This window comes from Panthera onca, chromosome A1, assembly GCF_046562875.1.
Source record: "Panthera onca isolate mPanOnc1 chromosome A1, mPanOnc1 haplotype 2, whole genome shotgun sequence".
In the NCBI taxonomy this organism is placed as follows: domain Eukaryota; kingdom Metazoa; phylum Chordata; class Mammalia; order Carnivora; family Felidae; genus Panthera; species Panthera onca.
This window is the reverse complement of record NC_138339.1, coordinates 158,215,986-158,229,419: the sequence shown is the minus strand read 5'-3', so window position 1 is coordinate 158,229,419 and position 13,434 is coordinate 158,215,986. Positions and strand designations below refer to the sequence as shown.

General features: G+C 39.6%; 1 protein-coding gene across 4 annotated transcripts in view; it reads left to right on the top strand.

The window, feature by feature from the left end:
• CDC16 (cell division cycle 16) overlaps positions 1-13,434 on the top strand; it is a 44,928-nt gene that overhangs the window by 13,286 nt on the left and 18,208 nt on the right. For 3 of the 4 annotated variants that reach the window (XR_014135985.1, XM_060636584.2, XM_060636581.2), the window contains 3 exons: positions 9,194-9,346; positions 10,669-10,732; positions 13,267-13,328. Coding sequence is in view for 3 of the 4 variants with exons in the window: in XM_060636584.2 (XP_060492567.1) it covers positions 9,194-9,346; positions 10,669-10,732; positions 13,267-13,328 (279 nt within the window). In the remaining variant the exon portion in view is untranslated. The remainder of the gene's footprint in view (positions 1-9,193; positions 9,347-10,668; positions 10,733-13,266; positions 13,329-13,434) is intronic. The other variant, XM_060636582.2, reaches the window with a different exon arrangement.

The following is a 13,434-nucleotide window of genomic DNA, read 5'->3' as shown; positions in this document are numbered from 1 at the left end:
CTATTTCCTTACAAGCATTCTAAGTGTAGTCACTGGGGTAGGGCTTTATATATGAATTTGGTCAGGGTGAGGATATATAATTCAGTCCTAATACCAACGTATTATTAGAAATAGTTCTCCAGGTTAAAATGGTTTCAGCAGTTACTGACCCACCTGAATGGTCCTCAGTACCAATCATGGAGAGTCCATGAATTTCCAGCTTATCCACTGTGATGTGTGAGACCTTTCTTTCCCAGTGTTTTGCTAAAACTTGGCTCCCGTGTCTACCAAGACCTCTAATCTATCAATCTGGTCAATTGGCAGAAAAAAAAGTCTCCACAATTTACCTTGGGTTGTTTCTCACTATTTTTTTTTAACGTTTATTAATTTTTGAGACAATGCGAAAGACACAGTGCAAGCAGTGGAGGGGCATACAGAGGGAGACACAGAATCTGAAGCGGGCTCCAGGCTCTGAGCCGTCAGCCCAGAGCCCGACGCGGGGCTCGAACTCACAAACCGTGAGATCGTGACCTGAGCCGAAGTCGGATGCCCAACCAACTGAGCCACCCAGGTGCCCCCTTGGGTTGTTTCTTATGAACACAGGCTAGAGTGTGCTTTTTAATTTTATTTATTTTATTTATTTATTTTTTCTGGGTGCTCACAAACCCAGAATAGTTATTGTTTGTCAGTTTCTACCTAAGAATCAAAACTAATTACAGAATTTTCCAATGTAACAAACTACATTCAAGTAAATTTTCAAATCTGCTCACCAAGATAAGCATTATTCTTTTCATTTCTTCCCCATCAGAACAACTTTGCATTCTCTTAACTTCCCTGTGTTTGGATAAATGTTTGAAATTGTGTAAATACTGTAAGTGTTCCTTTATGATTTCTTCTTTGAGCTACTGGTTATGTAAGAGTATGTTGTTTAATTCTCACATATTTGTGAATTTCCCAAATTTCCTTCTGTTAGGATTTCTGATTGAATTCCATTGTGGTTAGAGAGCATATTATATGTATCTCAGTCCTTTCAAATTTATTGAGGCTTGTTTTATGACCTCACATGGTCTATTGTAGAATGTTCCAGGTGCACTTGAGAATCTGCTTTTTTGGGGTGATTGTTGTACTGCAGTCCCTTGGGTCTGATTGGGTTCTAGTGTTGGTCATGTCTTCTGCTTCCTTGTTTATCTTTTGCCTAGTTATTTTATCCATTGTGGCAGGTGAGCTGTTGAAACCTCCCAACTATTATTTTTGAATTTTGTCTTTTTCCCTCCAATTCTGGCAGATTTTGCTACATGTATTTTGGGTCTCTATTGTTAGGTTTTGAGTGCAGTGAGTCTTTCACTATTATAGGAGGTCTTTCATTGTCTCCGGTAACAGCTTTTGTCTTAAGTCTATTTTGTCTGATACTAGTATAATCACACCAGTTCTCCCTTGTTACTGTTTGCATGGTCTTTTTCCATCCTTTTACTTTTAACTTGTGTCTTCAAATCTAAAGTAGGTCTCTTATAGACAATATGTAGTTGGATCATTGTTTTATTATTCATTCTGCCAATTTCTTTCTGATGGAATTTTATGTGTTACTGTGTTATGTAATTACTGGTAAGTAGGATTTATGTTTACCATTTGCTCTGTTTTTATGTCTTTTTTGTTCTTCCTTGTTACTGCCTTTTTTGTTAGATATTTTGTAATATACCATTTTAATTCCTTGGTTTTTCCTTATACTATATTTTTTGAGCCTTTTGTTTTGGTTTGAGTTTTTAGTGGTTATCTTGGGGATTACAGTTAACATCTTAAAAGAATCTAGTTTGTAGGGTGCTTTCCAGCACCAACAACCAATTCTCTGATTATCTGGACACTAGCTGGGTCCAGTTCTGACTGGTCAGTTCAGTTCTGACACTACCCGGATTTAGTACAGACCCTTCACAGGTTAAGCACTCAGTCCCATAAGACTGCTGCTCCCCACTTCAGACGCCAGTGGTAAGTCCCAGACCACTTTCACTTCTGACTGGCTAGAAATCGGGGGTTCCCATGACCCTCTCCTGAGATTTGGTGATTTGCAGAATGACCCACAGAACTCAGGAAGGCATTTTACTTAATTCTTCTGGCTTGTTATAAAGGGTATACTCCAGAATAGCCAGACAGAAGGTATCCACACCCTCTGCAGGCAAGCCACTCTCCCGGCACTGCACTGTGTTCACCAGCCCAGATACTCAGTCTCTTTGTTCGCAAGTTTTTATGGAGCTCAATTTCCGGCCCTTCCCTTCATGGGAAGTCAGTTGGAACTTTTGTTCCCACCCTCTTATCACTTGGTCTTCCTGGTGACCAGCCCCTTACAAGGCTGTTTTGGGGCCCTACCCTGAGTCACCTTCATTAGTATAAACTCAGGTGTGATCAAAAGGGGTCACTGTGAATACCAAAGAGACTCCTATCACTAAGGAAATTGCAAGGGTTTTTGGGTGCTCCGTATCAAGAACCAAGGGGAAGACCAAATACATTTCTTACTTTACCACTGCAACTTAATTCCAGTTGTATAAAATTTTACTCTTCTGCAGTTCTGTTTCTTTCTGCCTCCTTTGTGCTCTTATCACACAGATTACATGTTACACATCGTAAGCCCCCAACACAAATTTATGATTGTTCTATTACTCAGTTATCTGTTAAATCAGGTAGAAGAATTGCAAACAAAATATATTTGTACTGTCTTGTGTTTACCTAGGTGGTAACTTTTATTAAATTACTTAAAAAAAATTTTTTTTTAAATTTACATCCGAGTTAGCTAGCATATAGTGCAACAGTGGTTTCAGGAGTAGATTCCTTAATGCCCCTTACCCATTTAGCCCATCCCCCCTCCCACAACCCCTCCAGTACCCTCTGTTTGTTCTCCATATTTAAGAGTCTCTTCTGTTTTGTCCCCCTCCCTGTTTTTATATTATTTTTGTTTCCCTTCTCTTGTGTTCATCTGTTCTGTGCCTTAAAGTCTCATATGAGTGAAGTCATATGATATTTGTCTTTCTCTGACTGACTAATTTCATTTAGCATAATACCCTCTAGTTCCATCCACGTAGTTGCAAATGGCAAGATTTCATTCTTTTTGATTGCTGAGTAATACTCCACTGTATATGGAAACCACTTCTTTATCCATTCATCCATCGATGGACATTTGGGCTCTTTCCATACTTTGGCTATTGTTGATAGTGCTGCTACAGATATTGGGGTGCATGTGTCCCTTCGAAACAGCATACCTGAATCCCTTGGATAAATACCTAGTAGTGCAATTGCTGGGTTGTAGGGTAGTTCTATTTTTAATTTTTTGAGGAACCTGCATACTGTTTTCCAGAGTGGCAGCACCAGTTTGCATTCCCACCAGCACTGCAAAAGAGATCCTCTGTCTCCACATCCTCGCCAACATCTGTTGTTGCCTGAGTTGTTAATGTAAGCCGAATATTCTGACAGGTGTGGTTTTGATTTGTATTTCCTTGATGATGAGTGATGTTGAGCATTTTTTCATGTGTTGGTTGGCCATCTGGATGTCTTCTTTGGAGAAGTGTCTATTCATGTCTTCTACCCGTTTCTTTACTGGATTATTTGTTATTTGGGTGTTGAGTTTGATGACTTCTTTATGGATTTTGGGTACTAACCCATTATGTGATACGTCGTTTGCAAATATCTTCTCCCAGTCTGATGGTTGCCTTTTAGTTTTGCTGATTGTTTCCTTCATTGTGCAGAAGCTTTTTATTTTGATGAGGTCCCAATAAGTCATTTTTGCTTTGCCCTTGCCTCTGGAGACGTGTTGAGTAAGAAGTTGCTATGGCTGAGGTCAGAGAGGTTTTTGCCTGCTTTCTCCTCGAGGATTTTGATGGTTTTCTGTCTCACGTTTAGGACTTTCATCCATTTTGAGTTTATTTTTGTGTCTGGTGTAAGAAAGTGGTCCAGGCTCATTTTTCTGCATGTTGCTGTCCAGTTTTCCCAGCACCACTGGCTCAAGAGACTGTCTTTATTCCATTGGATACTTTTTCCTGCTTTGTCAAAGATTAGTTGGCCATACGTTTGTGGGTCCATTTCTGGGTTCTCTGTTCTGTTCCATTGATCTGAGTGTCTGTTTTTGTGTCAGTACTGTACTGTCTTCATAATGACAGCTTTGTAATACAGCTTGAGGTCTGGGATTGTGATGCCCCTTGCTTTGGTTTTCAAGATTGCTTTGGCTATTCAGAGTCTTTTTTGGTTCCATACAAATGTTTGGATTGTTTGTTCTAGCTCTGTGAAGAATGCTGGTGTTATTTTGATAGGGATTGCACTGAACATGTAGATTGCTTTGGGGATTATCGACATTTTAACAATATTTGTTCTTCCTATCCAGGAGGAGTCTTTTTCCATTTTTTTGTGTCTTCTTCAACTTCTTTCATAAGCTTCTATAGTTTTCAGTGTATAGATTTTTCACCTCTTTGGTTGGATTTATTCCTAGATATTTTATGGTTTTTGATACAATTGTAAATGGGATCGATTACTTGATTTCTCTTTCTGTTGCTTCATTGTTGGTGTGTAGGAATGCAACCGATTTCTGTGCATTGATTTTAGATCCTGCCACTTGCTGAATTCATGAATCAATTCTAGCAGTTTTTTGGTGGAATCATTTGGGTTTTCCATGTAGAGTATCATGTCATCTGCGAAGAGTGAAAGTTTGACCTCCTCCTGGCCAATTTGGATGCCTTTTATTTCTTTGTGTTGTCTGATTGCAGAGGCTAAGACTTCCAATACTATGTTGAATAACAGTGGAGAGAGTGGACATCCCTGTCGTGTTCCTGACCTTAGGGGGAAAGCTCTCAGTTTTTCCCCATTGAGGATGATCTTAGCGTTGTGTCGTTCATATATGGCTTTTATGATCTCGAGGTATGATCCTTCTATCCCTACTTTCTTGAGGGTTTTTATCAAGAAAGGATGCTGTATTTTGTCAAATGCTTTCTCTGCATCTATTGAGAGGATCATATGGTTCTTGTCCTTTCTTTTATTGATGGGATGAATCACATTAATTGTTTTGCGGATATTGAACCAGCCCTGCATCCCAGGTATAAATCCCACTTGGTCATGGTGAATATTTTTTTAATGTATTGCTGGAGCCAGTTGCCTAATATCTTGTTGAGGATTTTTGCATCCATGTTCGTCAGAGAAATTGGTCTATAGTTCTCCTTTTCAGTCAGGTCTCTGTCTGGTTTTGGAATCAAGGTAATGCTGGTTTCATAGAAAGAGTTTGGAAGTTTTCCTTCCATTTCTATTTTTTGGAACAGCTTCGAGAGAATAGGTGTTAACTCTTCCTTAAATGTTTGGTAGAATTCTCCTGGAAAGCCATCTGGCCCCGGACTCTTGGGTTTTTGGGAGGAGATTTTTGGTTACTAATTCGATTTCTTTACTGGTTGTGGGTCTGTTCAAATTTTCTATTTCTTCCTTTTTCAGTTTTGGTAGTGTATATGTTTCTAGGAATTTGTCCATTTCTTCCAGATTACCCATTTTATTGGCATATAGTTGCTCCTAATCTCTTATTATTGTTTTTATTTCTGCTTGTTGGTTGTGATCTCTCCTCTTTCATTCTTGATTTTATTTATTTGGGTCCTTTCCTTTTTCTTCTGGATCAAAGTGGCTAGTGGTTTATCAATTTTGTTAATTCTTTCAAAGAACCAGCTTCTGGTTTCATTGATCTGTTCTACTGTTTTTTGGTTTCAATAGCATTAATTTCTGCTCTAATCTATTATTTCCTGTCTTCTGCTGGTTTTGGGTTTTATTTGCTGTTCTTTTTCCAGCTCCTTAAGGCGTAAGGTTAGGTTGTGTATCTGAGATCTTTCTTCCTTCTTTAGGAAGGCTTGGATTGCTGTATGCTTTCCTCTTATGACTGCCTTTGCTGCGTCCCAGAGGTTTTGGGTTGTGGTGTTATGATTTTCATTGACTTCCATATACTTTTTAATTTTCTCTTTAACTGCTTGGTTAGCCCATTCATTCTTTAGTAGGATGTTCTTCAGTCTTCAAGTATTTGTTACCTTTCCAAATTTTTTCTTGTGGTTGATTTCAACTTTCATAGCGTTATGGTCTGAAAATATGCACGGTATGATCTCAATCTTTTTGTACTTACTTAAGGCTGATTTGTGTCCCAGTATATGGTCTATCCTGGAGAACGTTCCATGTGCACTGGAGAAGAATGTAAATTCTGCTGCTTTAGGATGAAGTGTTCTGAATATATCTGTTAAGTCCATCTGGTCCAGTGTGTCATTCAAAGCCATTGTTTCCTTGTTGATTTTCTGATTAGATGATCTGTCCATTGCTGTAAGTGGGTGTTGAAGTCCCCTCCTATTATGGTATTACTATTGATGAGTTTATGTTTGTGATTAGTTGATTTATATATTTGGGGGGTTTCACATTTAGAGCATAAATGTTTACAATTGTTAGGTCTTCTTGGTGGATAGACCCCTTGATTATGATAGAATGCCTTTCTGCATCTCTTGATACAGTCTTTATTTTAAAGTCTAGATTGTGTGATATAAGTGTGGCTACTCTGGCTTTCTTTTGTTGACAATTAGCATGATAGATGGTTCTCCACCCCCTTACTTTCAATCTGAAGGTGTCTTTGCGTCTAAAGTGGGTCTCTTGTAAGCAGCATATAGATGGATCTTGTTTTCTTACCCATTCTGTTATCCTATGTCTTTTGATTGGAGCATTGAGTCTATTGACGTTTAGAGTGAGTATTGAAAGATTAAAAAAATTTTTCTTTTAATGTTTATTTTTGAGAGAGAGAGAGCGCGAGTGAGTCACGGAAGGGCAGAGAGAGAGGGGGACACAGAATCCGAAGCAGCTCTAGGCTCTGAGCTGTCAGCACAGAGCCAGACATGGGGCTCAAACCCACAAACCGGTAGACCATGACCTGAGCCAAAGTCGGACTGAAGTCTTCTAAATTCCTTTTTTTAAAATGTGGGATTTGAGTTACTGTATAGTCTCCTTTCATTTCAGCGTGAGGGACACCCTTCAGTGTCTCTTTGTCTGCAACAATATTTCTCAGTTTTTTGTTTCTCTGAGAAATGTTTAATTTCACCCTCATTTTCAAGGGTAGTTTTATTGGGTATGAAATTCTTGGTTGGTGCTCTGTTTCTTTCAGCACCTTGAATGTCCTCCCTCCGCCTTTCCTGGTGTCCAGGTATTTGATTACAAGTCAGGTGTTAATCTTATTGGGAATCTCTTGTACGTCACTGGTTGTAGTTTCTTACTGCTTTAAAGTCAGTAGTCTGGGAGTGCCTGGGGCGCTCAGTCGGTTGAGTGTCCAACTTCGTCTCAGGTTATGGTCTTGCGGTTCGTGAGTTCAAGACCCACATCAGGCTCTGTTCTAACGGCTCGGAGCCTGGAGCTGCTTTGGATTCTCTATCTACCTCTCACTCTCTGCCCCTCCCCCACTCATGCTCTGTCTCTCTCAAAAAATAAATAAATGTTACAAATTAAAGTCAGTAGTCTGACTATGACTATAATATGTCTAAGTGTGGATCTCTGAGTATCCTGCTTGGAGTTTTTTGTTTGTTTTTTTAATTTGAGGTGTTTTGGGCCCAAATATTCTTTAGTATCTAATATTCTTTCTGCCACTTGCTGTTTCCCTTTGCCTTCTGGTGTTGTCATCGTGTATATTTCGGTTTGCCTGATAGCATCCCACAGGTCTCTGAAGCTTTGTTCATTTTTCCTTATTCTTTTATCTTTATGTTCCTTAGACTGGGTAATGTCAGTTGACCTAACTCCAGGTTCACTGATTCTTCTGCCTTTTCAAACTGCTGTTGAACCCTTCTACTGAACAACCCTTTTCGTTATTTTATGTTTCAACTTGAGATTTTATATTTTTGTTTTCATATAGTTTTTTAAATGTTTGTTTATTTTGAGAAAGAAGAAAGAGAGAGTGTGTGCACTCACACACGTGAGTGAGAGAGAGGCAGAGAGAGGGAGAGAGAACCGCAAGCAGGATCTGGCTGTCAGCACAGAGCCTGATGTGGGACCCAATCTCACAAACCGTGAGATATATGACCTGAGCCAAAATCAAGAGTCAGATGCGTAACTAACTAAGCCACTCAGGCACCCCTCTATTTTCATATTTAAAATAGCTTATTTAAAGTGTTTGTCTAAAAATAATAATAAAATGTTTGTCTAGTACATCCAACATCTGGTGTTTGTCAGGACAGTTTCTATTGCCTGCTTTCTACCCACTCCCCTGGATTGCCAATCGTTTCCTGGGTATTGGCATGTTTCACCTGTCTTTGTGTAGTAAACAACCCTCAGATTGTTGTTTAGATAGTTAGCTTCTGAAGTTCTGAAAAATTTATTTTGACAATTAGGCAGTGTTGATACTGCTTTTTCTGGTGTCGAGTTTTGGAGGTGTTTACTTGGCCATTTTGGAAGTACTTCCTCCAGGTAAATCCTTTTAAAGCGTCCTTCATGAACCTATCTGTAGGTGATAGACTCTTCACCTGAGCTGATTCTTGATTAAAACCAAAGCACCTACCAACCTGTTGGTTAGTATTTATAGACTTTCTTGGATTCATCTTCAAAAAAATATTATTTTATTCTGTTTGTTTTAATGTAATTACTGGTCTGGCAAGAGATTCAGTTAAGAAGTGGTTAGTACTTGCTCTGTACCTACAACTGTTTCAGAGGATGTGAAAATGGGGTATACATGACATACTTTTGAAACCCTTGGGGATAGAACTGATAGTAATTGAGATAATAGGAATGGACACAAGGGAGATCCATTTAGGTTAGAAAGTCCGAAGCATTTCCTAAAGGGAAGGGTCACTTGAACATGTCACAAAGGATAAATAGTAGAGGAGGGGGAAGACAGTCAAGGCCAAAGGTATGACATTAGCATCGTAGAAGAAAACAGGAAGCACAGACCTGCCCTTCTGCTTAGGAGAGTTTTGGTTTTTTTTTGTTTTTACTGTAGAATGATGAAAAATAGATAAGTAAGTAGCTTGCTGATAGATTCTAGAAGTGGTCTGAAAGTGATAGATTCTAACAGGTCTGAAAACCTATTAGACATTTATTACGTATTAGTAAATGAAGTGTTAGGAAAAAAAGTAAACACATTATTTTGGGCTATGTTTAAGTTATTTTGCATACAGGATTTGAAGTTGGTAAATTAATTTCTGCTGAATTATAAAGTTTTAGGTGTTGCATATGTGAAATTCTCCAATATTTTTAGGTGTCATTTGCCAATGCTCTACATCGGATTAGAATATGGATTGACCAATAACTCAAAGTTGGCTGAAAGATTCTTTGGCCAAGCGCTAAGCATTGCACCAGAAGACCCTTTTGTTATGCACGAGGTTGGCGTAGTTGCATTTCAGAATGGCGAGTAAGTCTTGAAAGGCCCAAAACCCTGTTTTCTTTCTGTAAATGAAATAAAACCAGTCACTAGAGTTTAAGTGATTAGGGACTCTTCAATAGATTTTTGTTTTTAAATGTGTATTATTTGAAGAGAAGGAGGCAGACATTAGAAAAAAAAATAGAAAGTGTTATTGTGGAATTCTTTAAAAATACTGTACTGGGGTTTTGGTCCCCTGGGAGGTGGGCTCCTGCAGACTCCATTCCAAGACTGGACAGTTATTGCTGACTGTCCAGTAACCACACCCTGTAGGGTGCCTGGAGGCCTTGCAGAACCCTCAGTCAGTCATCTCCTTGTTGGTTAGGAGTTGGAGTCATACACTGAAGGGAGATTGCCCACAGCTGTGAAACAGAAATGAAGTTAATCCAAAAATTAAACTAATTAGAATGGCCCAGATTCCTGGTCATTTGAGGCATTAGTGTAACCTTGGATATTTGTAGAATAATTCAGTATCATGCTCTAAAGAGAAAAATGCCTGTAGTGCTTTGCACTAAATTATACATAAATTTAAAAACAACAAATTAGTACTACTGTGTTTTTTATGGCATGTGTGTGTATTCTAAGAATTGGATTATCTAGTGTTTACAAAAGCAAGTTTGGAGCTGTTGTAAAATGATGTAATATACAGACTGTTGGTTTGTAGCCCAGGGCCCGCTCCTGGAGTACTTTCATACTTACGTGCACGTTCCCAGCCAAGGTCATAAGTGACATTCTGCCTTCCTGTTTCTGCTCTCATACTGTAAATGAGTTTGTGGGTTTTTTTTCAGTGCCACATTTTTCGCATTTTTGTGTTTTTTGTTGATGATTTCACTGTTTGAAATGATCCCCAAGCCTGGTGCTGATGTGCTGTTAGTGACCCTAAACACAAGAAGGCTGTGATGAGCCTGTGTTAGATGAGCTGTATTGCTGGCTGTGAGTTCAGTGTCCGTAAATCAGTTTGTATGTTAAATAAGGTATCGATCAACAGAAACACATATAAAACAGGTTATATGTTGAATGGTTGACCAGAGGTTTATAGGAACCTGAGCCTGTACTTTTGCCAGGAGCAGTAGTTCAGTATTTGCTAAGGCAGTGTTCACATTGACTTTATAGAATGTGATTACCAGGAATAGTGATAATTAACCATATCCTAAAATCTTGAACTCCTATAATGTTAATGCCATAAAATTCATTAATTTCACCTTTAAAGTTGAATTTTAATAAACTATTTACAGAAGCTTATCTCGTTTTTTCTTAAAATGTTTATATTTGCTAATTTTGAATAACCTGCAACCTTTTCCCCTCTATTTTAGATGGAAAACAGCTGAAAAGTGGTTTCTTGATGCATTGGAAAAAATTAAAGCAATTGGGAATGAGGTATCTTATGTAACATCTGTAACTCTTGTGTGTGTTTACTGTTGAATGAGAACAATAATATGGACAAAGTCTTGCCTGGGAGATAAAGGGCTAATATTTATCATGGCAAATGTCTTGTTAATGTTTGAATTTCAGGCATTTATTTTGCTGCATGGTGTAAAATGAGTTTGTTTCTAACTGGGAAGGTAGATGTCAACTGTTTGCTTCCTAGGAGGCTTTGATATGTGGGAGTAATCAGAATATATTTGATGATTTTTTGATATGGGGAATATGTGACAGTTAGTGGATACTAGTGGGCACTGTAGCATCTAACATAAGATGTCCTCTAGAACTGAAGAGGCTCCTCTTGAATTAATGGGTAAGTATACAGCACCCACCTCTGTAGGAATAAGGCCAGGTATCATTTTATTCAGACCTATCATGGCTCTTCCTGACCTTGTAGTTACTACATATTTAGACCTCTCAAGGTTTGAAACATTTTGCTAGGTTCTACCATATGAAAGACGTGTGCTCATGAATTAACCTTCTGCTAGCTTGGATGTGTATATGTGGGTATTTTTGTAAAATAATATTAATTTTAGATACTGTCAACTTCTGTAGGTAAGGGATTTGCATATTGCTACTCTTCTAGTTCTTGATTCTTTTTATTCACATCTATTTTGTTTTGTGCCATTCTGATTGTCACTTCCCATTTTTACTCTGTTCCTATTTGGGCCGCCTTGCTTATAACCCACATCTTCCTTGGTGCTCGTTCCCTTCACTGACACAGACACAGCTCCCTTGGGGTCCCTGCCAAGTCTCTTATTTGTCATACATATGAACTTAAAAACACTGTATTTCTGTGTGTTGGCACATCTTTTATATAAAACAGGTTCTTTTTTTTTTTTTTTAATGTTTATTTTTGAGAGACACAGCGAGCTGGGGAGGGGCAAAGAGAGGGAGACAGGATCCAAAGCAGGCTCTGCGCTGACAGCAGAGAACCTGGTGTGTGACTCGAACCTACGAACCATGACCAGCCGAAGTTGGATGCCTAACCAACTGAGCCACCCAGGCACCCCTATAAAACAGGGTCTTGAACAGCTCAGTCTTGGGTGGTCTGGATAATAAATGTGTTTTTGTTATATGGGATGGCCACATACCACCTTGCTAGTTTTCATAGTAGGATACCTTAGGGCCTTGCTGCTCTAATGGGACCAGCTGCATCAGCATCACCTGGAAGATCACTAGAAGTGTAGGGTCCCAGGTCTACTGTGTCACGTCTGCAGTTCTAGCAAGATCCAAGATTCTCATGCTCAGAGAAGTTTAGGATGCACTGTCACAAACTACACTTAGAGTTAAAACTATATTCGTTGATGATCGGAGGGCACTGTGGAGCCTTGCAGAAATTTACAGTAATGGCTTTAAGTACAAATGCCCAATGCTACTGAAAGTTATGTGAAAAGGGGGAAATAATGTTTGCCTTCAGTTGTAAACTACAGCAAATGTCCAAACAGCCAAAGGGAAGCAATGTGCCTAAGAACCATGAAGGGTTTGTTTTCATTCTCATAGGCCACACCTCCTGGAGCCAGGCTCATGGGAGCTGGAGACTATGGCTCAGATCTGTTGCCTGGTTAGCTCAGACTGACTGATGTGTGTTGACTGTGTCCTAAGCTCTGAGCTAGGTGTTGGGAGGAAGTAGGAAACTGACGTGATAGCTCCTGGCCTTAGACCTGTTGGGGATTGCAGATAAGTAAATTGGCGGTAATGATACAGTGCACAAAAAAGGCCATGATTGAGGAAATAAAGAAACTCACACAAGGGAGCAGTTAACCGGAATTTGAGGATGGGCCAAGAAAACCTCGTGGATACAGTTGTGACATTTCAGTCCTAAAACATGAGCAGATATGTTTTGCCAAGCAGAAGTGAGGAAAAGAGTGTATTAGGTATAGAGAATGGTATGTGCCAAGTTGGAGCTAATCGAGAATGTCAAGAAATGGGTCAGGAGGGCTGAATGTGGATCGTCAAGGGCCTTGTACCTTATCTTGAGGTGGTTGGGCCCAGACAAGACTTGTTACATGGAGGTTGGCGTTATGCTGGGGCAGCTGATGAATAAGCCTTCGGTAGTTGCTAGGGGTTAGGGTTGACATGGGTGCCGGGCATGAGAGGCAGGCACTTAGAAGGGCGTGAGGTTGGGGAGCTGGGAGGGCAGGAGAGAGGGTAAGAGATGGACGGGTGGCATGCTGGATTTGCAGTGCTTATGAGGTTTCCAAGTGGGAATGTTTAGTAGGCAGATGGAAAGCTCTGGGCTCAAGATACAGAATTTGAATGCCAGCACAGACGGGCTCATTAACAGTGTTGTGGTAATAAAATAACAGCATCCTCAGGAAGTCTCTTCTAATAGGAAAGAAAGATGGAGAATCCACAAATACTCTGCTTTGTGCTGTGCAGGCACCGCCAGAGAGGGCGGCCTGCTTCGCTGTGTGCAGTGGTGTGGTTGAATGGGCGTGACTGGAAAGTGGCACATGAGTCATGGGTTTGGTGTTGCTGTGTTTCAGGTGACGGTTGACAAATGGGAGCCTTTGTTGAACAACTTGGGGCATGTCTGCAGGAAGCTTAAGTAAGTGAACTAGGACCATTGAAGAAACATTCTTTGCGATTAAACGTTTACTTAATTTTGTGTAGCCTTTCTCCATGTTTTGTTTTGTTTTTTAAGATTTTTATTT